This window comes from Coloeus monedula (genome assembly GCF_965178545.1).
Source record: "Coloeus monedula genome assembly, chromosome: 9".
NCBI classification, from domain to species: domain Eukaryota; kingdom Metazoa; phylum Chordata; class Aves; order Passeriformes; family Corvidae; genus Coloeus; species Coloeus monedula.
The window spans coordinates 7,500,041-7,524,797 of NC_138789.1; the positions used below are offsets into that span (position 1 = coordinate 7,500,041).

Sequence of the window (24,757 nt, forward strand, 5' to 3'; positions counted from 1 at the left end):
GGATTAAAAACAAACGAAAAACAAACCACAAAGAACTCCCACCCCACAAACAAAACAAAACACAAAACCCATCCCAGTAACGTCTCCTTTTTACTTTTCCTACTTAATCTGACAGACCCAGTGTCTCTGCAGTCCACTGCAGGGTCATAAAGCTGTATCAGAAACTTTTTCAAGTGAAGGGAGTGATGTGTTTGCTGTGGCTTCTGATGTATGTGTGGACAAGTTACCATCTGCTAATGGGGGCACTGACATCATGTTTCAGGAACATTTGATTGTTCACTTTTTCTGGTTTTGGGCTGTCTGGAGGCAGTTTGTACAGTTGAGTTTAGGACAGCACTGTGTCCCAGACCTTGTGAATCAGTTACTGGCTGTTCTGTGCTGAACCTAGACAAGGGGATCATACTTCTATTTTTTACTTTCCTAGTGGGTTTTGGTGGGTTTTTTATTATCTTTTTAACTACAATTTTTCTTGAAGACTTGTGCCTCATCAGCCGATCTGTGGGGCAGCACTGAGTAGTTCCATCCAGGACTTCGGTGTAAGTTTGAGGTGCTGGAAGCATCCAGAGTGATGCTATGTGACATGCCAATGCTGGCTCCAGACAAATGCCAAATCCTTTTCCCCAGCATTCCCCGCTGCCCTGCAGACATCCCTCAGGTTGTTCTGGCAGCCAGTCTCGCCTCAGGGAAGTCTTGGACAGGGGCACTTTGAGGGCTTCCAGCTTAGCAGGGAAGTTGGTTGCTTTTTTATTTAGGTAAGCAACACTGGAGTTGATTTTAGGTTTCTTTGAACGTTTTTGTTGATGAAATATTGTAAGGCTGAGGGTGTATTAAATATTTACTGCTTCTCTGTTGAGCATTGTACTTCTGCTGTGTACTAATGGGATACGTGGATTGAGAAACCTTTATTCACATAGAGTGCAACAAAAGAGAGCAAATAAAGGGAGAAGTTTGCTGTTGGATAAAATCTTTATTTTAATAATTGTACAGAACGTAGCAGTAGATTTTGAGTTTTCCTTGCACTGTGTCATTGGATTACTGAGCTGGGAGAAAAGAGTGATGGAAATGGAGGGAGGCTGATGGACTGGCAAGAAGGATTTTTTGGTGGTGTTAGTAGGATTGAATTTATATGTTACTCTGCTGTTGGGTCTGCGAGAGAGAGACTCTGTTGAAGCTCCCATTTGCTGTTGCTTGTAACTTTCTCAAAAGTCTTTTCATTTGAAGATGGTGGGTTTGAACTCTGCCTTGGCCCAAAGCTTGCATTCAGATGTTCTGTTCTTTATAGTGGGTTTTTGAATCTTCAGGTTTTTTTTGCCATTTGAGAAATTGTATTTTTTATAAACATTTCTGGCAAACTGGCAAAGTTGTAATTTCCCCAGAGTTTTTAGGGATGTTGCATGAATGGCTAAAGTTAGGTTTTAGTATACAGCACCCCAAAAATCACCCCAAATTATTGGAGAACAGTATTACAGAAATAGATACAAAGTGCTTTTGCTATCAAATCTTATTTTAGGATAATACTATGATAATGATTTTAACATCTTTAGTAGTGATGAGTTCCTAAATATATGGAAATGCTTTATAGCAATCTCCAGTCAAAACTATTGACTTGAGATAGATTGTATATAAGAGGAGGTGTACTTGGTCACCTTGGAATTTTGCAGGTTGTTTTCAGGTTTATAATTCCAGTATCTTTGCTAATGAAAAAATACTACTTTGCTGTTTTCCACCAGAGTCTCATCCATGTCCTCCGAAACCAGATCCTGCAAAGAGCTTGTCCAGTTCTCTCAACAATCTGACTCCTGCTAAGTTTACACCTGTCATTAACAATGGGTCCCCAACTATCCTGGGAAAAAGAAGTTATGAACAACACAATGGAATGGATGGTAAATATTTCTCCACAAAATTTATGTTGTGTCTATAGGCTTTTTCTTCTGTCTTTATTGTATACAAGGAGATTATGTAAACTCATAGTCCTTTATATAAATTCTGAGTTCCTTTTTCTTGAGGGAGGTTATTTTTAACTTTTGTTAAAGTCACCTGTCCCATTTCTCCTTTTGGGTGAGGCACATGATGTGTACTGCCTGGGAGGTGCATGCACATAAAGTCACTGTGCTAGTGAAACTCTGCCTGGCTTGGCCAACCTTGCAAACGGGATAGCGAAGGAGAAAGTTTCCTTCAGTTTTTCAATTAGTAGTGTGAAGACTACCTTAATAGACTTTTGGAGTGGTGTTTCCCTTGTTGGCCTTGTTACTGACCACCTCTGTGCTTGGGCTTCACCTCCTCACGAACAGAAGGCAAGGGAAAGGTGTTTGAAGTGGGAGATAAAAGCAGGATGTTCCTGGCGTGGACTCCAGGTCTCTGTTCCGAAGAATAACTCTTGCCTGAGAGTGTCAGGGAAGAGAAAGGGCAGTCTCTATCTCAGATGAGGAGAAAAGTGTCTGTTGAAATGGTCTTAGTGGGAGTGAGAACACAGAGGGTAGCTCTCCTTAACTGGGGAAAGCAACAGCTGGTGTAATGGTGACTCAGCAGGGAGGGAGATCCAGAGTCTTTCTCATTTTTACCTTTAATTTTAACTTTATATGTAGCTTATCTGAAATATAATTGCAAACATTTGATATCTGATTGTGTTTTAACATTAAGAACTTTTAAAACTGCTGCTGTTCAGGTTGCTGATGTGATGTTTTTCTCTTTTCTGTTCACTTGTGCTCTATCAGGCAACATGAAGAAGCGCCTGTTGATGCCTAGCAGGGGTAAGACCTTGAAGCTGCGCTCAGCTTATGCTAGGAGAGTGATTTTTAGTTTCATCTGCTGGCTTGTCTGTGCTTTGTGGCTAATGAGTCTGTGTGCACCTTCTGTGTTGATGTCTAAGTGTTCCTTGGGTAACCACTTCCACCCATGGTTTTGCTGCTCACCTTTCAGGCTTTTCACGTGCAGGCAACGAGTTGTACAACCGTACTGAAGACATGAAGTCCTGTGGTCAGAATTGATTCCTAATTCCTCAAGTTGACAGAACAGTCTTCCAGCAGTTCTGTGAAACTGCAGGAAGCTGTGGTGGTTAGTTTGAAAATAGGTGTTGTTTCACTGTTTGACTTTTAAGAAACCAAAGTTTCATGTGTCTTGAACTGCTTTGAATTCACTTGGACCAAAAGAAATAGAAGACAGTATTTACATCGAGTCTCAAGTTTAACCCTCTGTATTTTCCGGTGAGAGTGGACAGTCTCAGTGGCGAGAGACTGTCTGCACATTCTCTGCTGGCAGTAGAAAATGATTTTCAAAATTTCCACTGGTTATAAATTAATCTGTTCTGAGTACTGAGTAGATGTCAGACTGTTTCATTTGTGATAATGCAGGAAACATATATATGATGTCACTTCACCAAATTCAATAGAACAGACCTATTTTGAATAGTTAGGAGACAGACAACCACAAAATGTCATTGTGAACAGGCAAACACAAAAACTTAAGCTTACATGTTCCCATGAACTGGCCAGCACTGCATGCCCTGATGATAATCTTTGTGTTTCATGGCTGAGGCAGTGGATGGCTGTTACCCATATTTACATGCATGCAAATATGAGTGCATGTGGAGAATACAGCAGTGAGCACAGTGGTTGTTCTACTGTCTTGCTCTCTTTGGGAATTTATTCCTTGATACTCTGTTGCTGAGTTTTCATGTTCTTTGTAACTTGTCTTTTGGGAAGAATACCAAAACCCCGCTGCATTGGTCAGTTTGGCTTCCTCAGAAGCTTCATCCAGTGATGAGGGATGTAGATGCAGAGTAGCTCACTGAATTTCCACAGCTCCTAGTGACTACCTGCTTATGGGCACACCTGCTGCTCCCTGCTAAATGTCCTTCTCAGCAGATAACACACTTGGGAAGCTGAGAGATGTTGTGGCCCAAAGGAGGGAAGTAAAAGAACGGATCCTTCCCTCCAGAAGGCTCTCTCTGTGTAAAGCACTGGACTTGATAACCCAACACGATTTTCTGGAAATGGAGGATTCCTGTTCCATTCAGTTATAACTGTTGCTGGAGCTGTTTGCAAGAAGATGATTTTGGAGAAGTACCTGTTCAGGCTCCTCAGAGTATGTGTTTCTCTGAAGCAGGTGTATGTAGCTGTGCAGGGTCCAGATCTTCCAGAGCACCTGCTGCTTTACCTGCTCGGTCTGTCCTCAGCCAGCCACTGAAATACCTGCAGTAGTACTTGTTCCTGTAATTGCTAGGTAGCAGAGTCCATTTCAGTCCCAGAATCTTTTTACCTGCTGGGGTAGTGAGTGTTAACTGCATATTCTTGTGAGCAGTTCAGCTTAAACCTGTTGGTTGAGATTTATTTGTGAATGGAAAATGTTTGCCACACTGTAATTTTGCATCTGTAATATTTCCTGACCCTGGGTTGCTGGAAGCTTTGCCAGGCCCTGAAGGGAATGGATCCACCTGCAAGGAAACAACATTTAAAGAACTTGGATCAAGATCTGCTGGGCACAGGGAAGCAGATGGTGGAAGTTTTGTGGATCTCTTTCTGTCCTGGTGCCAGTTTGTGTGTTAGTGCTTCTTAGCACAGGTTCTCAGTTGCCTTGCATGTGAACTGGTTAACCTTGCTAGCTGTGGGCACGGATGCAGCTGATTCCCTGTGCTGTGAAAGGACTGTGATTGTGGTACTGAGGCTTCTCCTTGGTTGTGGATGGAGTCCTACAGGCTTAGTAGTCTGGAGGGGGCTGCTGGCAGGAAGGGCACAAGTTGACACTGCTGTGAAGAAGAGGTGAATGGCAGTGAGAAGCCTTGTGGCCAGAATTCAGGAGCCAGTGAGTGAGTATGAAAGGACTGAAATAAGCCCATCTATCCAGAATAACTGATTTTTGGATTATTGCTGACCTAAAATAGTAGAAAAAGATTAATGAGAGTAAGCCTGAATTGTTGCAATTGGTCAGATTCTGCGTTTACATAGATACTATGGGAAATTGTGGGTGTTTATTCATTATTTTCATGTTTCTCATCTCCTCTTTACATACTGACTGGTTTAGGTCACTGCAGGGGAGTGTACTGCAAAAAAAAGATGGTCTTAAGATGTCTGCTCAGAGAGGCTGAAAATATTCTTTCTGCACAAATTTAGGTGCAGGAAGATGCTTTGTCCACGTATGTTTAAATAGTTTCCAAAGAGATGTTAACTTACTGCAAAATTGTATCTATTATCCAGGGGTTTTTCTGTTTCCTGCAGATGGGCTGCCTTGGTGGCACCTGGAAGATGTCTTAGGGTTTAGACAGGTCACCATGTCAAAGTCTGAAGGAGACAGTGGATGCTGTTATGGGGGGCTTTAGATGAAGTCTCTTTGCTGGTGATAAAAGCCTTGTGGTGCTGGGCCATTACTTCCAAACACAGGGGAGAAGTCTGAACACTGGAAATTATGGCTGAGCTGGTGACGTGATGGGTTTGTAAGGCTTTCCTCAAAGCCAGGCTGTAAAGCAGTATATAATCAAGAGGTTTATTTGCAGGGAAAGAGCCAGGTAGCAGCTTGCATCTTTGTATAATGTAAAGCACTAAGATATGTGTTTATACATGGCGATTGCTGAACTTCAAGGAGTAGTTCACATTTTTCCTTTGGAATTTTGTTGTTTATTTGTTTATTTTTTTTCTCTTGCTACTGTAACTCCAGCTAAGCAATTTTAACTTTTCTTTTTCTGACTCATCTCTGCTTAACCCTTGAGACCTGAACTTTTTCAAGCTCTGAATATGACTCGTCTGGCCAGCCATCTTGAGTTTTGACCAGTGACTGAATTCCAAGAACAGGAATATAGTCTTAATCTCATGTTCTCACTACCTCCACTTTATTTTACAAGAAGATTGCAGTTCTTTGATCTATTTTGTTTCCCTCATCCTTAAATCATGTTGGAGGCACCATTAGGCAGTACCCTTCCCAGCTCTCCTTCAACATTAAATTAGCATGGACAAATTGCTGCAGAATCCTATTTTCGGAACATGAAAAGTACATGGAGTCTCATAAGCTGTCAAATACAGTGAGATGTTAAAAAATTATTAGTTTATTGCTTTTTCATTGATGTTCTGGAGCTTGACTGACAATCTTTGCCATGAAACTTCCTCTAGAGAGAGAGAGGATGTTTTGTGTGCAGGAACCTGTTTACTTGATTCCTTACAGCCATGCAGGGTGGGATCTATGTAATACTTGTCAATGCAAATTCCTGCTGGGGGAAGGGAGGGAGCATTGTTAGATTTTTATTTTTCTCCTCTCTCTTTTACACCATGCTAGCTTTCATCTAATGAAATTTGTTTTTCACGGTCATCACGTGCACTCTAAAATTGTCAGAAAGAGGGAGAACATGAATGAGTAGCTGCAATAAAGGGAAGGCTTTTCCCAGCAACAAACTTGCATTGATGACATGGTAGCGGATCAAATGCTGAAAATTGGAGAGGGTTTATAGAAGAGCCATGAAAACAGTGAAGGGACTGGAAAACACACTGTATAATGGAAAACGCTTTTATCAAACTGGAAGTTGTAGATGTTTGTCTCTGCTGACAGGAACAGCAGAAGTATAATAATAGAGGGCTTTTTAGTCTAGCTGGGAGTGGAATAATGAGCTGTGGTAGCCAGAAGGTACAGTAGAGAACTTTGGCTGGAAACAAGCTGCAGATTTTGGAGTGAGGTTAATTAACTGTTGGAATACCTTGCTTCCTTGCTTCTGCTGCTAGGGATTTGTAAACCCAAATGGAATGTCAGTCTAATTTAACGTGTTCTGGTTCATTGTTTCTCACATCCTTTTTGGGAAACGTGAATGAACCAGAAATGGAAGCATTCATCAGCCTGGCATAGCCTTAGTTCAGTTATCAAGAGATGAGCATGACAGTGGAAAATACTGTTTTTGAACAAAAACAGCTATAAAGGTGGAAAGATAGGGAAGTTCTCCACCAGCTGTCTAGGGGACCAAAATTATCTCAATATTTATATATATATATATATATATATATATATATATATATATGCATGGTTTTTTCTGGCTGACTTAGACTTGCAGAAAATATGGACTTACCTGTATCCATAAGTTGCATTAAAATTCTGCCTTTTATCACCAGTGACATCAGCTGTCTTTCTAAACTGAAGGATAGCCAGCCAATGGAAACTTTCCCATCCAGGAATTAATGTAAATGGCAGGGAGTATTGGTCCTTAAACAAATGGTGCGGTGCTGGAGAAAAGGCCTGGCTTTAGCTGTTGAAATCCAAATCCCAGTAATGGTAACTAGTGACAAGAGAGCAGATGTTCAGTGCCAGCTGCAGCACAGCTGGGAAGAATGTCAAATTGCTTGAACTGCTTTTTGGAGACCCCAAGAACCATGTGGCTGTGCAACTTCCTTGCTTTAAGATTATTTGCCAAAAGTACTAATTATTTTTGAGAATTCTACATGGAATTTTGTATTCAGATGCTAAGTGAAACAATTTTCACTTGCCTTCAGTTTAGCCTTGATACTGTGATTAGGTTCTTTTGGTGTTATGAAGAAAGATCTGAAAATAAAATCAGCAGATGGGCATCATGCTCTGTGGATCAGCTAGTGAAAACCATTTCATTTAGGAGCAATGGCATGGAGTAAGATGCAAATGTTGATTGAGAGGAGAGTGCATATCCCTAGGCAATGGTAGAGAGCAGGTGTAATTAATGTGAGAGGAAATTAATGTATAACAGAACAAGGGCAGAATTGCAAATGCCCTGGATAGTACAAAGCCTGAATTTGTAATTGAGTGGAATATGTGACACATATAATTCATATATATATATATATACACATATATATGTATATGATGTATAATATTCCTGATGCTAAGAACAGTGAATAATTCAGTGCTTTCTAGTTTAGATAGCTTGGATCAGCAAATCCTAAAGCAGTGTGGTGCATAGTTTTGTTTCCTTTTTTTAACCACGTAGTGTGTTACAGCCAGGCAGAATCTACCATGATGCTCCTTTTGGAATATGGGTGGATGGCATTGATTGACTCAACCCTGAGACAGATAGCAGCTCTCCCTTCTCAATGTGCTTATCCAAGGGTAGCTGCTGGCTCTCTGCAGTTGAATGTCACTGTTCAGAAAGTATTAGCAGGGTCCTTGAAGTACTTGTAGCAGGAGGTACAGCTTTGCATGAACAGACACATCATCTGTGAGGTGCTGTGGTTACAGCAAGTGAGTGTGACCTGCTAGACCAAGCATTTTAGGAAGTGCTGTCCAAATCCAGTGAGGTTAATGTGCAAGGGTTGGTGGAAAGAGGTGGGTACAGACCAGTACTTACTCATCCAAAATTAAAGCTGCTCTTTGCAAAATCTCTCATTTGGAGTTACTGTGTGTTTAATGTTGTCTTGGTTTTATCTGTCCAGCAGAGAACTGGGATCACTTCTGTGTTTCATTACAACCAAACCAGTCTGTGTTTCTCTATTTGTTGCATGGAGCTGAGCTACTGTATTCTGAACTATGTGAATCTTTCCTTTTTTAACCTTAAATATTTTCTTTCCTTTTCCTTTGCCAATCTTGGTAGGAACTTACTTAGGTAAGTAAATTACAATTTTAACATTTTTTTAATGTACAGCAGAATTTTAAGAGAATGTTACTCTAGGTGGTGTTTGGTACAATTTATGCTTTGTTCTGCTTGTTGCAGTTACATTTCTGAAAGTTTGTAGCCTCTGTTTGTTAGCAGGTGGACACTCACAGTGGTAAAACACTCTTGGTAGTTATAAGCGAGGGAGGGGTGCTAAAGTGTTCTTGCAAGCTGGCAAAAAAGTGTATGTGTGTATATGTCAACACACTGAGACTGCCTCAAGTGAACCAGTAACTTGGAAGTGAAATCCTTGTTCATCAAACCTCATTCATGCATGAATTTTTATATTTTTTTCTAGCTTGCTCACAAATGTGGTACTGTTGGTGTTTTTGTTACTGCTGGGAAGGATGGAGTCCCAGAAGGAGGATTACTTTTGGAAAAGGAAAATGCATATGAAGAGTATATGGATTTTAGAAAGCAATAGTAATGTCACTGGTTGTGAAAGAGTGCGTGAATTATCTGCATTCATTGTGACTGAAGATGTGCTTCTGAATCTTAATGCATATTACATGTTTTGTATGATACTTCTTGTGGGTAAACAAAGTAAAAACCAAATGCCATCTGTGACTAATTGCTTGATGAAGGACCCATTTTTTTGTGTGTGGTGGATATGCTGAAGACTGGAGTTAGTAACTGGGTAAATACAAGTTTGACAACTCCGAGTTGTGTCCAGGCTGGAAGCTGGCCTACTCTTCCTTCTTGGCACAAGGGTCAGTTCTGTACAGACTTGTGTCAGACTGTGAACTGGGCTGTAAATACACAGCAGCAGTGTGTATGTTCAAGCATGGAAGAGCATTGGAAGGTTTCTGACCAAGCAGAAAGTTCTCCATGCTTCAGCAGCTTCTTGAAGCTTGCTGTAGTAGCTTCATGGGAATATCCCTGTGCTCCAGCCTGCATTAGGCTCACTGCTGAGGGTTTGAGCTCTCTTGCTTCTCCACATGGCAGTTGTGTGGTGTTGGCAAAACAGCAGGCAGAATTGGAGCAGTGGGAGTAATTTTGGAATTCTGCCATTGAGATGCTGAGTCGCTGGGGATGGGACTGGATCAGCAAAGAGCATATCTAGAATCAGGCATCCTGTGGGACCAGATGTGCTGGTTTGCTTTCCATTGGGAAATTAGATTCCCCCTTCCACTCTCTTTTTGGGTGCCAGCTATCCCCTACTCCCACAGCATGTTCTTGGGGTGGTGCTGTAGTTGCTGCTGTAAGTTCGGGCATTCTCTCATTCAATTTTTTTTTTTAACAAATCCAAAAGTGTGATATTCAAATAACACGAGATGGGTGGAAAAGGAACAGTTTGGTTGGCTGAGAGGTGGTTTCCCCATCCTTGAAAGATAAAACGAAGCTGTAAAGTAGCAGCAGTAACAGACTTGTGTTGCTGTTTGTGGTAGTCCTTCCTGTGCTTCTTTGGGAGAAAGTATATTCACCTGCAGCTTTGATACTTCAGGAATGAAGGGATCATTAGGGCATAGTAACCTGCTGGACTGGTTTTCAGCCAAAAGCTCTGTGATTGTGCTTAGCTTGAGGAACAGTTCTGAGGTCCTTGGCACTGAGCTGTGGGGAGCAGAGACATGCCCTGAGGGTGCCAGTTAATCTCTGTGCAGTGATCAGCTGTTTTATTGCTGTTTCAGTAAGGTGTAGAATTGTCTGTGGCAAAGGACATTTATGATTCTCTGCAGCTATACCTTCAATTGACTTTGTGTCCATTTTATCCTCTGGGGCTTCCTCTTTATTTCAGTGTATACAGGAGACTGGCAGGAGGAATTGGATGGCAAGAGATTTTCTACAGCTTTGGGTTCTTTTCAGTGGTATGGAAAAAAACCCTTAACATTTAATTTGGAGTTTTCAGTGTATATTTCAATTTCTTTGGCTGCAAAAGAGTGGAAGACCTGCTTAGATTTGTCACTGTAGACCTTTACACTTAATGGTTTTAAAGGTTTGGTCAATCCTGAAAACACTTCTTTTTGTTGTTTGTGTATTTTTGTGTCATTTGGAGGAGGTCAGTGTTGTTTCTGATGTGGAGCTGTGTAAATTCAAGCAGTTGGACCTTAGATATCATCAAAAGGGATAATCACACTTTCTACCCGGTGTCTTCTCTAGACATTCCTACCTGAAATATAGTCAGACTTTTTTTTTTTTTTTTTTCCTGGAGAGGAGCTGCCAGACCTGTTGTATTTTGCTCCTGGTTTAAATTCATATGCTGTCTATTTTTAACCTGCTCGTGGATGCATGGGGAGACATCTCTCAAACCTTGATTTGTGAAAGTGGAGCAGGCACATGGGACAGGTGTGAGTCTGGCATGGTGGTTCCCTGCCTGTCCCACCACTCACCCAGAGACACAGGATTGGTTTAGTTCTTAGACGTGCCTGTCTGGCAGGCTTCATCTCTAACACAGAAGCCACCAAAAACTTTTGGGTGAGAATCCATTGTTTCCAGTACAGATGCATCCTGTTGACTTGCCAGCTGTTCTGCAATGGGTTACAGATGTTGTGCTGTCTCTCTGCCTCTCTTTGGTGACGATTGTGCATAAAAGTTGCTCATTTAATAGCAGTGCTTTGGCTGCCTGTGCTTTTACTGTGCTTGTACTTTTTAGATTTCAAACTGAATAAGGTCATTTTAGTGCCTGTTTTCATTCTTTCAGACTTCAGTTATTGATGTGTGACTAAAGTGAAAATTCGTGGATTAATTCACTAATATTAATATGCTAATTGATACCTTATTGCTGTGAAAGCAAGGGTATAAATGGCATTGAAACTTTAGCTTTGTTTTGTGTCCTGTTTTACTGGAGCAAAAAGTTGTCCTGGGCAGCTTTATCCTAGAAATGGCAGTTTGGGAGTGAGGTGTGTCCCTGTTGTTAGCACTGCTTCTGTGCTGCTTGAGGGCTCTGAAGCTTTGTGGCTCAGAGCAAGCAGCAGTTCTGCTCAGCCTTTGCTCAGTTTGCATCCCTCAGCTTCTCAGCATGGAATATTCTGGTTTAATTCTGGTGCTTGGGGATAGCACTGTTTACTGTCTGTTGTACATCCAGCAATAGTCATTGCAGCAGCAGCCACCTATCAGGACAGTCTTTTCTGGCATCGGGGTGTTCTTAGTACAAGAAAAGAACGGATCTGGAGTGTGGTTAAAACAAAATGTGTGGCTTCAATCCAGGGACTAGCATCAGTTGATTGCCATCTCTCAGCCTCTCTGTGAATGGAGAAACGAAAGAGGGAAGAAAATGACAAGTGCTGGAGCTTAGCTCTGAAGCTGACAGATTCTGGTTGCATCCTGCTGGCTGTGCTGTTTCCCAACATCCGTGGAGCCCTTTGTCCATCCATCCCAAACAGCTGCTCACAGCTGTGTTTTGGATGTGATGGCTGCTCCCATGTAAAAACAAATTATTATCTGGCGCCTGCACTGCCTTTGTCAACATCCAAAGGTTGTTACTGGGCTTCTTATTTGGTGCCTGGTACATCTGTCCTACAGACTTGATGGAAATCTTTTTGGCAGCTATTTCTTCATCTCTGTGGATACTTAGGCACAAAAATGCAGCAAAAACTGAAACCATGTGTCTTCCCATTTGAAGTAGCTAACAGCATCTGCATCTAACAGCATAACATCTACACAGGATGGAAAATACACTTGATATAAACTGTTGATTCTAATGTGGTATTGTGATACTCAATGCTCAGAAAATGTCCCCTGTTCCGCCTTCCTCACTCCAGGTATTTTACTGTGCCCTGTGTTTCCTGTCATACTCATGGAAGAACAGTGTGTTTGGTTTTACCAATGAGAACTTCCAGGAACCTGCTGGAATACAGACCATGAGCTGTGAAAGTTCATTCTTGCTGGATTCTTTAAAAAGCTTTTCTCTTTCATCCCAGCTAACCCACTAGCAATGGGAATGTTCAAAGATCCTATGAATGTGAAAGCAGAATTCCTACTGAGACCTTTGGAGCCAGCAACAGCATTTGCTGGTGCCTGTCCTGTAGTACCTGTTGGATTTGATGCACTGACATTTTGGTTCTCAGCCAGAAGGGGCTGAGGAAGGTGGTTTGGTGCACAGGTGTTAATGGAATGGTGTTTTCTGGGAACGTGCATCTTGGAAAACCAAATGGTGCTAACAAACAGCTTTATTGGGTCTCCCAGTCCATTCTGTGCCAGGCCATGCTGCCTTTTAGCAACATGCCTTTCCCTCACATCCCAGGAGCTTTGTGTGTCCTTCAGGGTCCTGTGTATGCACAGTACAGTTGAGGGCAGTGTGAGGAGGTACCTGATAGCACAGCAAAGCACCTGGTCACACCGAGTCGCGGTGCCTGGTGCTGTTTGTGTGGCTGGGAAAGGGCTCCATGTGATAGCTGCAGTGGCTGTGCTCTGTGCCTGAGGAGGTGTTTACTTGTGGCAGGTTCAGTAGATACACTCTGTTTGCTAACAGCTTGTAGCTGACATCTGAGCTGAGGAGTTCCCAGGGGACCCAAGGAGGATAAGAAAGATTCTGTTTGTTGCTGCCTTGACAGTGAATAATGCCTTCCACTTTCTCCTTCTTGACGTCAGTAAATTCCTCAGACTAAAAGAGAACGTCAGTTTTTTCCCCAGACGTGCGGAAAACCTCGGATCTGAAAGAGGAGGTGTGCTTCTAGTGGTAGTTTGAAGCAAGGTTTGAGTAAATGGAGAAGAGACTGGGTGAATGGAACGTGTTTGTAACTTGGGGCCTCTGCTCTTCAAGCCGTGTTGTCAAGGAAGCTTTTCTCCGTCATCTTTCTAGGAGGGCAGAAGTCAGTTCAGTAGGCAACTCTAGGCTTAGCAAAACAACACAGTTGTAATCATAGCTGCGTGTGTTTTGATTTTGTACTTTTTTCTGTCTTGGAAAAGCAATGGTCTTACCAGCTCTATTCTCTTTCCTGTTTGTTAGGTCTGCCTAACCACGGACAAACCAGACAAATGGTAAGAGAATGTTCATTTAACCAAAACAGGGAAAAGAAGAATTATTAACCCACACTAGATAGAACACCCCATTAAACCGTAGTGCTTCACTTCCACCTTTGCTGTTTGCAGCTGGTCATACTTCCCAATTCAATGAAAAGTAAAAGAAAAAAAATTTTGGGTCATCTGAATCATCGTAGTGGTTAAATACAATTTAAACCTCAAATCTATCTATGTAGCTATAAACGAGATCCTGTTTTGAACAGAGCATTTTGTTTCTCCTCATGCAGAAACTGAGTGGCTGCTTACAGCAAAGTTCTAGGATGTGTTTCTAGGTGGAATGTGTGTCCCTGAAGGAGAAAGGTTTAAACGATGGAAGGATTTCTTTGGAAAACAGTTTCTTTTTTATTATTTTTTTAGCAAGTTGGTGTGCAAGTTATCTGCTGAGAATGCTTGTATTTTACGTTCTTTTTTTTGAGTAAAATTTATTTGTAGCCTTTCATCTATTGTGCTGAGTTTAGTCAAAGGACAGAAGCAAATAGCCAGTCTGATTGATGTGTCTGGCAAAATGCTTTCTCACTAAATTGTGAAGGGGCCAGTCCAAAGGCTGTGCATACCTTTTCCCCCTTGCACGTGGCTTATGGGAAACAACTTCAAGCATACTTCCCCCCCCCCGAACCCCCCCCCCCCCCAAAATGATCTTCTGATGCTGGTCAAGTGGAGCTTGCCTCATCAGCTGAAGTGCCACAATGCATTAGTGTCAGCAGGGTCCCTGTGACACAGGTCAGCCAGCAGCAGGTGTGACCGATGGTCACTGGACAGTGATCACAGGCATTATTAAACCTGACAGTGTTCTGGGGTAGTGTGCAGTGGCCTGAGGAGAGGCTAGAACTTGGGCATGCTAGGCTGCTTGTAATAACAGAGCATTCCTTCGGTTTGTTCCTTGATCCGAAGTGGTAAATTGCATTTCTCCACAAATTCAACTTCATTTTTTGTCACTGAGAAGACTGGCTACTTGTTTGTGTCTGCTGAATAAACCAACTCAGAGCAGTGGGAGAAATCTGTGATGACTTAATACTTTTTAGGTGTTTTAGGGTGAAACTCCCAGAACTGCCTTGATTTCTGGTTGCCTGATCAAGTGTGAATGAAAAATTCAAGGTCCTCATTTCAGGATGTATCATTTGAAATAGATTTTACCATGCAGGTAGAGAAAAGGCAACCTGGAAGCACAGGGGTGCCCTTTCTAGGTATTTCCAAGAACTTTTTCTGGAGTTGTTCTCCTGTATATCTTGCATATGTGGAGAAAATATCCTTCGCAACCATAATGAAGGGATTTTCTTGGAGAAACCTGGAGGGGGTAAAAAAAAAAAAGCCATCAGAAAAGCTTTTATTTGAAAACTTTTGCTTAACAAATGTCAAATCTAAAAGCAATTGTTGGAAGTATTTTAGTGGTCTGATGTGGTGCTGAAGTTGTCTTGTGTAACATGGAGTTGGGCAACTAAGAAATTACATTGTTATTGCACTTGTATGCAACAGTTTTAAAGAGCTTAGGATTTTAAAAGGGGGGGTTTTGTTTGTTTAGCTCCAAAGCCCTAATGTTCTACAGGAAGCAGATCTTGCTAGAGCAGTTGATTAAGGCTGGTCAAAAAAAAAGTCATTATCATTTTTTGTTTTCTGCTCAGATACAAAATGAGATAGATGCAGGGTTTTGTTGGGTTTTTTCCCTTGGTTTTCAGCCTGAAGTCTTCCCTTTCCAAGTCAAGGTGTTACAATTCGGTTGAGCTATTGCAATGACCTGACACTTAAGGATATAAAGACCCCATGTCCCCACCATGCCTTTTGAGGTGGATCTCCCAGGGCAGACATCTCTCACATATACCCTCAGTTTCCCATTCCATGGGCAGAAGGGAAAGCCTTGGTGCATCTGGGGAGATGGTCTGATCTTGGACAATAGCCTGTGAAATACCAGAATTGAATTTATACCAGGGTGTTTTCTGACCAGCTTTAATTTATGCATATCACATTTTCTGGGCCTTCATTGTGCATCTTTCCCAGCTGTTCAGTGTTACTGATTTCAGTGGGATTTCTCAATGTGCTGATCAGCAGGAAGAGGGGCAGCAGAACTGGACTTCAGTGATCAAGGACAGCTGCATTTGAGAAGCTTAACACTTTGCTCCCTTTCATCTGCACCTCTCTTAATAACAGCTCATGTTTTTCCAGCTGAGTGTAATGGGGTTACTGTGAGTCTGGAAAATGATGCCTGTGTTGATTCGCAAAGCAAATGTGTTGTTGTGGGAAATCTGTGGTGTTCAATACTAAAAGGGTTTTATCATGAAAGCTGCTAAGCTTTGTAGTACTAGATTTGTTTTCAGCAACATATTTAATTCTATACTATCCTCATTAAATATTAACCTCCCTAGAACAAAAAGGACACGGGTAAGTTTGGTACTCCAGAATAAATGTAAATTCTGATTTTTGTATTTGATTTGCTCTGTAGCTAGATTTCTTTCCCTGAAATCAATAGAGTTGCTCTAGATTCATGGTAGTAGCTGAAATCTAAGTCTGATGCTCAATCTTTCGAACTTGATGTCATCTTTCAGACACAAGCAACAAACTATTGGTAATGCCTTCCATTTATTACTTGTCCTGTCGCTGAAGTATTGCTGTCCTATTGCATATCAAAGGTGCCTGACTTGTACTGCTTGTGAACAATGGCTTATATGTGAATTCTGTGTTCAGTCCTGGGCCAGAGGGGGAGGTATTTACCTTAAACTCTCAGCAAGCCATATGAAAACTTTAACTCTCTTTTCCTTTGAGTGCTTAGCACATGTTGTTGCAGGTTTGTTGCAGTCCATAACTGTGCTGTTTTATGTATCACGTTAGGGACCAAGCCGAAACTTGCTGCTCAATGGGAAATCATACCCAACAAAAGTCCGATTAATTCGTGGTGGATCCATGCCTCCAGTGAAAAGGAGGAGGATGAACTGGATTGATGCACCAGATGATGTTTTTTACATGGCCACTGAAGAAACCAGGTAGGAAATGTGGTCTTTCAGAGGCTTTAAGGGGAGGTCTTTCGGTTTGTGGGTGCTGCAGCTGGTAGTGTGGTTAGAGAGGAATCTCATCAGCAGATCTGTTGCTACAAACTAAATGCAGAGACCACAGCCAGTGCTGAGGTGGGTAAAGGGTGGGAAATACCTAATCATGCGCTTACATTCCAGAGAAAGTAGATTCTTGTTCTTCTTCCAGAGCAGTTGCTGCAGGAGATGGGCACAAAGGGAAGGAAGATTGAGGTGGGAAGTTCACATGGTTCAGACCCATCACTGCTCTTGGAGGTCCCATCGCAGTGGGACAGGGGCCTCCTGTCTCGTGAGTGATGCTGAGAAGCAGAGCCTCCTGTACACAGAGCTCTGCATGTCCTCTTGCATGCTGAACTCTCTTGTATTAACCCGCAGAACATCTCCACGTGTGTCTAGGTCCTGAAACCTGCAAGTGACAGAGGGTTTCTATGGGCTGAGGTGACTCATTTACCACTCATGGTGGTTTATATTTGCCACCAGTAGTGGTGAGATTTAGTCCTTCAGTGTCCATCTGCCTTCTTTGGTGGTACTGCTTCTGCTAATCCTAGTCCTTGTTGGTCTGCCCACAGGATAAAAATAGTGAAAGAAACTTCCCTTGTGTGAGTTTCACTTCAAACTGTTTACAGACTGCTGACAGAGTGGTAGAAGCTATGTGACCTGATCCCTAAGGCAAAGTTCCCAGTACTGGTATTCCTAGGATGGGAGGGTTGCTTCTGGGTGTGGTGAGAAGGTAGAGAAATTGGCTTGTGTGGTTTCCTCCCAAGAACTTGATGCCTCCCTCCTGGGTAACCTTGAGGAAGGTCAGAGCAAAGCCGCAGCCCTGCTTTCCAGCCCTCTCTGACAGCAGAGGTGCTGTCTGGCTTCTATCCTGGTCTGAAGCATGGAGTTATCAGCACGTGCATTATCAGTGCCCCAACAGCAGAGAAGCACTTACCTTTCCCTCCACTTGCAGAGATAGACCTGGGAATTACTGGATGTCTCAACCCTTCAAGTGACCAAGGAGATGGAGAGTTTTAGTGCTTTGTCTCTTCTGGTACTACTAAATTTGGCACTATTCTGAGTCTTCATTTGTTCAGTACAAAGGTCATAGTCTAGAGTCCTGACATCTCCAAACTTCTCCTTAGCTTGTAATGCATTTCAAGTGTCAAGTAACTATTTTGTGGGCCTAGTATCAAAGATGGGCTTTGTAGAAAAGGTGACACTAGTAACATTCAAGTTATTAACCACTGATCTATTGGAAAATCAGATTTCAATGCAGAAACACCTTGTTAGAACTCAGAAGAAATGTGAAATGAATTTCCCTGTCAGACTTGTTCCTATGGACACCTTTTATGCAACATTTCACACCAGCTCATATCTTCGTCATGTCTTTCCCTTCTCCTTTCTGTGCCTGCAAGATGCTGTGAAAAAACCCAGTGGAATTCCATACACAACTGAAAAAAAGTGAGAGAAGGATTTAATTTTCAGGGGAAGCAGATTCCTTATTACTGCTGTTGCTCTGATAAAGAGGTACTGGGATCCTGTTGCAACTCTCAGATTTACGTGCCACTGTGGACTCAGGGTATACAGTGTCTAATTCACTCCTTAGATGCTCAAGGGTTCTTTCATAATCATGCATTTAGGGAGCTCTTCTTGACATCTTCACCATCCAAGCCACATGAAATACGGCAGGTGCATGGTGGCAGCGTGTCAGTACAAGGTCCTGGCTTTTGACCTGTACAGAACTGAGACGATATTCATCCAGTGTGGTGTTGGTTGTGACAACAGTTTACTGTAAAAACACAGAATCTTCTGCTCATATAGAACCACTGAGTGAGGCAGGAAAGATGAGTCCCACAGCAACCAGCACAACTCTAATAAAAATCATGGTTCCGTGATAGACATCATCTCAGTAAGATCTTGCTGCTTCCATTTAAAAATAGAGAAAGAAAGAAAAGAAAAAAAACCCACACAGGCTTCTTTGTCTGATAGCTGTGCTGCTTAGCTGACTGATGAGTGGTGAAAGGAGATTTTTGGCAGCCTGTGAAGAGCAGGGAAGCCTGAGTGATGGAGCATTGTCAGCGGCACGGGTTTTCTGTCGGGTATTTCACCTCTAACTTTTCCCTGAACCATCTGCTGCATTCCACTGTCAGACTTGTTTGTGAGCTCTGAAACAATTTGAGCTTTGTGTTGGCTCCATAGCAATCAATCTAGCTGCAATATCTGCATATCATCCTCCAGCTGAGGGTCAGGCTGTGTTTCCAGTCACAGCAAGTAGGTTTCCCTGAAGTTCTACACGCTCCCCCTCTCCTTGTTTTTGTGTAGCCCAGTTGAGAATGGTGCTGGAAAACTGTACGGCTCTGAAGCAGTTTGAAAAGTTGGTGGAATGAAAGGAATAAGTTTTTGAATTGAAGGCTCACAGTAGGGAACTTGGCATTTATAACTCATGCAAGCGGAGGCAGCGAGTGACCTGATCAGAATCTAGAATGCTGGAGGATGTGTTTCTGATGGCAGCGTGGCTAATTGAGCACACGCGGGTGCTGCAAGGAGCTCTGCTGGCTAAAAGTGGATCAACTGCAGCCAAACATCTTGGAGGAGTCATCATATCAAGATTTTATTTTTTCTTTCCCCCACCACCACTTTGCCAGCTTGTTCTCACCTCTCCTCACCCTGTGGCCTTTTAGCTTTAGAATGTGCTGGAGAAACAGGGACACTGGGCAAACAAAGATGTGTCTGTGTAAGTGCCATGCAGCAGCTTGTCCTGCTCAGTGGGCAAAAAAACAAGTGAAGAGGACCAAATCTGACAAGAAGTGATTCCAAATTTTCAGCTGAAGTTGATGGTTTATCAGTTCTGGTGGTGCTAAGGGTAAGTTTTTGAGGAGAATGGGGGAGGTATTTTGACCACTTTCTTCAGCAGCTGTCACATCTTAAAGACTGAAATCACAGCACAGTGATAGGCATCAGCTCAGTGAGGTCTCTCTTCCCTTAACAAGTAAACCAACGAAAAAAACCCCAACAACCAACACAACCAACAACAAGGGGTTTTGGCCCCAGCAGTGTTCCCTAAACAAAACTAGGGGATAGTTGGCTGAAATGTGGGCTGTAAAGCCCTTCCTCTCTTGTCTTTCATGGGAAGCCAAAACCTTGTTCTGTCAGAAGCCTGTGAGGGAAGGCAGTGCTGTCTTACCAGACCCTTCTTGTTGCCCCAGTTCCTGAGCTGAAGGCTCATAGTGGGTACTGAATATTTATTATATTACTTTCCTTTCTAATCTCAATGTGCCTTTGACCACCACAACATCCCCATAAAAGAATTCCTCATTTTAATTATGCAGTATATTTTTCATTGTTGCTGGATTTTTGGGTTTGGGTGGGGTTTTTTATGATACTTCCTTTATCTCTAAGCTTGGTGGTGACAAAAAGAAACAAGCAATCATTCAGTGTTGTTTCTAACCTCTTTTGGTAATTTTAAAACTTTGGTGTATCTTTCTCTCCCTTCTCTCTCTCTCTCTCTTTCGCTTTCTGTCCTGCATCTCATAAGACTTGTTGCCAGTCTTGTACATACAGGGAAATCCGTAACCAGATAAAAGATGTGAATATTGCCCGTTTCTGGGTTGGGCACATGCAGTGTGGGAGAAGCAAGGGGGGGAAACACCCTGTTGGTGTTCCCAGCATGGGGCAAAGGCTCCAGTATTGGTTCACTGGTTGGTGGCTGTCATGGAACTCCCCTGCACAGTCAGCCTTGAGGTGCAGCTCCGTGGGTGATGGGTTCCCCTTGCAGAGGCAGCTGTGGGCAGCTGCTCGGGGCTGGCAATGGCAGAGTGCTCTGCACTGCCAGGTGGGAAGTGACCAGCGTTGCCAGAAGAGGTTTGGTTTTGACTTGGCTTTGTAAATTCCCCCAGAGCTGCCTGCAGCACATCCAGCTGATCAAAACAAATCCAGAATAAATCAGTGGTGTGGAAACTGGCTGTCCTGACTATTTCACATGTTCTATTCACAGCAAGAGACCCTGGTCCTACAAGGCTGGACCAGAATGCCTTCTGCTCTGCCAGGGAAGGGTTCTGGAGCAGAGAATGCAATTTCTTCTTCATTGGGGGGTTTATAAATCAGAAAATTTAAGTTTCCCAGGGCAGACATTGCAGAAGGAACCATTGTCAGCCCATCCCACCAGGTGTGTGCAGGCCTGGTTTCCCTTGCAGAAATGGAGAAACCTACGGTGCCTCTGTAATCCGTCCCTTTCTTCCTTGCTGTCTGCAGGAAAATCCGCAAGCTGCTTTCCTCCTCCGAAGCCAAGCGAGCCGCCAGACGCCCTTACAAGCCTATTATCCTGCGGCCCATGCAGGCAGTGCAGCTCCGCCAGCCCATGAATGATGAGCCCATAATCATCGAGGATTAACGCTAGCCCAGCAGCGCTCCGCATGGCGGAGGATCTGCCGGGAAGAATCTCTCCTCCAGTATCTACTTGAGTTTCCATGGCTACAGCATTGAACTAACTGTTGAAGAGAGGGAACTTTTGAGGAACTGTTTTGCATCTTTTAAACCCTTAAAAGGAACTCAGTCCTGCTCTGAGCCTCTGACCACAGACTGCTCTCTCTCTCTCTCGCACTCTCCTTCTCTTTTTTTTTTTCTTTTTATTTTTTCCTTTTATTTTCTTTTCTTTTTTGTTTTTTTTTAATTTTTAGTAGCCTCTTTTCCCTTTTGCTTCTACTCCTTTTGTAGAAGGGGGAGGGAAAGTAAGTTTAACTTATTAAGAAATGTGGACTAGTACTTTTTAGCTTTGTTTCCTCTTCTGATGTATGAAGAGCTAGAACCCTTCATTTTGTGACTGAGCTCTTGTTGCAAAGCCATTTTATGAGGCTGTGTTGTAAGATTTTTCTTTTCTTTTCTCTTTTTTTTTTAATTTTGTGGACTGTGCCATTTTTTTATTTCATTTATATTATTTCTTTTGTAGATAAATTTCCAATCTTTAACTGATATTTGAAAATAGGAGCTGAAAGCCAGCCCCAGGTTCAGCCAGTTTTCTTTGGTCCTGTCCCTTCTGTTTTTTGGATCATTTTGCACAGCCAGTTGTGCTCATGCACAAGACAGACCAACTCAGGCTGAGAAAGGAGTGAGCTAAGAACTGAAGAACCTTGCAGAACATTACACTAATGTTGTGTGCAGTGGAGCCAGGCTGCCAGAATTAGGTGTCCTTACTCTAGTTGCTCTCTGGGAGATGTGGCCCGTGGCATTCCTCCCAGTAACCAGCAGTTTGCGTGCTGCCTTCTCTGTGACATCTGGGATCCTACGTGCTGTTAGGCCACCAAGAGCCAGCAGTAGGCCCAGCAAGTGTAATGAATTGCTTTGCTCTGGCTCCAAGAGTCAAGTATACCAATGCCCAGGGACATTTTGCTTAGAACTCTGAACCTGTTTGTGCATCAGTGCTTTCGGACACGTTTCCCAGGATGAGACCTGGTTTCTCTTTAATTGCGTTACTGTATGTTTCCCATTTTGAAGGGACTTTAAATTACAGCTGGGTTTTCATTTGAACACATTGTGTCTGAATTTAAGTGTTTTTTTCCCCCCTTGACATTTCTTGTGTTTGAGGTTTCTTGCATCTCTTGAACTTCTTACGTATTTGCAAGTCTGTATCATTTCTTTTTCATATGTCTTCTCATGGCAGTGCATTTGCTGGATGCCCTGCTCAGTTTTGAAAGGATGTAAACTATCATTTGCAACTTGTGCTGATCTGTACATGTACCTGCCTCAAGCAGACACAGCATGTAATAACCCCCAAGTCATTCCATATGTGTCAGCGGTGAGATGAGCCAAAGTTGTATTTGGGTTATCACAGTCCAACCGTGATTCTGTGCAACTCTGCTAACCCCCTGGGTTAGACGGAAAGGAATCCCCACAAAATGAAAACAATTCAGTTAACTTTACTTAATAAACCTGGAAAGTGAGCTTTTGTGAAACATCTGCTTTTTGTCTCTTCTGAAACAGCCACCCTTGCTCGGGTTCCACGTGCCTGATGCACACAGCTCTGCACCTTCCTTCCCATCCCAGGGCTGTGTTCTGCTCTCCAGTGTCCCTGTGCCAGCAGTGCCGTTGTACAGGGCAAGAGTCGGAGTCATTCATAGTTTGATTCCTCTCCTGTGCACTTTAAACATTTCCAGCACTTGAGAGGCTTCTCCCTCCTCCTCTTCCTCTGAAACACAGCAGCAGGTGCCTGTGGGGCTGTGCCTCTGAATGAGCCTTTTGTCCACAGCAGCTCCTTGTCCTGCTGCTCTGGGCATGCCTCTGGCATGTGGCAGAGGGACATCCCTGGGGATCAGCGGCCCAACCTGTGGGCAGTTCTGGGTTCTGCATTGCTCCATCCTCTGAGATGAGCAACATGGGTTCCATGTTTGGTCTCAGTTGCTGCTCAGGAGTGGCAGGATTTCCTCTGGCTGTGAGCAGCTGTGCACCGGCAGATCTAAGAGTATCCTGTGCTACAGGTCAGGGTTTCCTGTCTGTAACTTAAAAGTGGGACAGGACAGCTATTCCAGAAGGATGTGCTGCTCAGGAAAGGCACAGAAGCCCTCTGGCAGCGCTGAAGGATGGTACCAGTGACTATTGGCAGTTTTACTTTGTCACCATCACTCTTTAGGATTAACTCCCTGTAGGTAAGAAACACCGGCTGCAGGAGGGTTTTGTAACGCTCTTCTCTGTGAGGGAAAGTGCTCATGTGGATTCTTTCCTGTAGCAAAAGGAAATCTGAACACATCACTTTGACAAACTCCATGTCTGAGTTGGCTGCAGCCCCTGCGCAGTAGCAGAGGGCCCTGCTGTGCCTGGGGCCGGGGGAGCTCGGACACCCCGGAGTGCCGGAGCTGCTGCTGCGCTGTGGATCCTGGTGGATGAGCTATTGATGAGCCTGGCGAGAGGCGGCTCCGGCTGCACCGAGAGCTCAGGAACCACTTGGGGGTGCCAGCCCTGCGGTTTCCAACATCTTAAAAGCTTTCTTGGAGCGGCTCCAGAGATTGCTCTGGGAACGAGTCCAGGCAAGGAGAGAGAGCATGTCCTGTGCTGCCCTAACTTTGAAGGACCCTTGCGTGTCCTTCAATAGAGATGCTGGTTTCTGGCATGCGGCAGCAGACTCCACTGCCATGTGTTTCACTGGCTTATGTTTGTACCAGCCTGGGAGGAGGGGGCTGGAAGATCCGTTCAACAACCAAAGGAAAATGCTGGCTCTTGGGAGGTGCAGGGAGTGGTAGGTCCTGCCACTGGCCTCTCCAAGCCCGAGGGGTCACTCTCTTAAGCCACTGCTGTCACTAAGCCTCTCCTGTGCTGACCTCTCCTCTGTATTCACATTCCTCTGCTGTTGCTGCAGGAACTGCCTTTGGTTACTCACACTCCTGCTCTAGAGCTTTGTCAAAATAGAACAATGTTCATACAGCTGGGGCAATGTCCCATTTTCCAGGTCCCTCCCTCCCCTTGCTTCCCACCTCCTAAAGAGCCCCTGAGATTGTAGGGGAAAGCAGAGCCTGGAGTTCGGAAGTGCTCACCCACCCAAAGAAGGTCAGGTCTATTGGGATGTGATAAGTTTTGCCGCATGTATTTGGGTATTTTCCCTTAGCCATGTGTCCCCGGCATCCCAGTCCTTCACTTGCCTCTCTGCCATGCAGACGTGGGAGCAGACATGTCACAGGCTCAGCTGCGATCCCTGGGAGAAGGCTGTGCTCCGTGCTCACGTGGATGGAGCATGCTGATCTCCAGACTCAGTGCGTGCCATGCTTACAATTTTACAGGCTTAAAAAGAAGCAGGAAGCTGCTCAGGAAAGTATTTTAAAAACAAAAACAGAAATCCAAACATTCCTACAATACTTTATGCCAAAATGCTTTTGTTACAGCTTTTTTTTTCAGTTAACTTTGGTATTTGGGGGGCTTTATTTTGTGTTGCATTTTGCATTTTACCAGCTTGTCAGTAGCAGCTCCCTGTGATCTCTGCTTTTGCTGCTGTAACATGAAGGCAGCACCCTGACTGTAACAGCACTGCTGAAACAGTGTGAAAAAAGCAAAGTATGACCAAAACTAACAATTCTGAACCTGGCATTCCTGCTGTGGGAGGAGGGCTGTAACCAGGACACTACTGGAGAGTTGTAAAGCAAAATACACGCTGAAATTTTCTTTTGAAATGGAAATTTGGAGCTGGTGCCAGCTCTGCTGCGGGCTCTGGCTCTCCATGGAAGTGTTACAC

At 43.5% G+C, this 24,757-nt stretch overlaps 1 protein-coding gene across 2 annotated transcripts in view; it reads left to right on the forward strand.

Moving 5' to 3' along the window:
- MTA1 (metastasis associated 1) overlaps positions 1–22,425 on the forward strand; it is a 61,065-nt gene extending 38,640 nt beyond the window's left edge. Inside the window, exons 14-19 of one of the 2 annotated variants that reach the window (XM_082287313.1) lie at positions 1,731–1,883; positions 2,715–2,750; positions 8,528–8,539; positions 13,473–13,504; positions 16,367–16,518; positions 20,797–22,425. In XM_082287313.1, coding sequence (XP_082143439.1) covers positions 1,731–1,883; positions 2,715–2,750; positions 8,528–8,539; positions 13,473–13,504; positions 16,367–16,518; positions 20,797–20,935 — 524 coding nt within the window. In that variant the 3' untranslated portion in view covers positions 20,936–22,425. The remainder of the gene's footprint in view (positions 1–1,730; positions 1,884–2,714; positions 2,751–8,527; positions 8,540–13,472; positions 13,505–16,366; positions 16,519–20,796) is intronic. The other variant, XM_082287314.1, reaches the window with a different exon arrangement.
- The last annotated feature ends 2,332 nt before the right edge of the window (positions 22,426–24,757 follow it).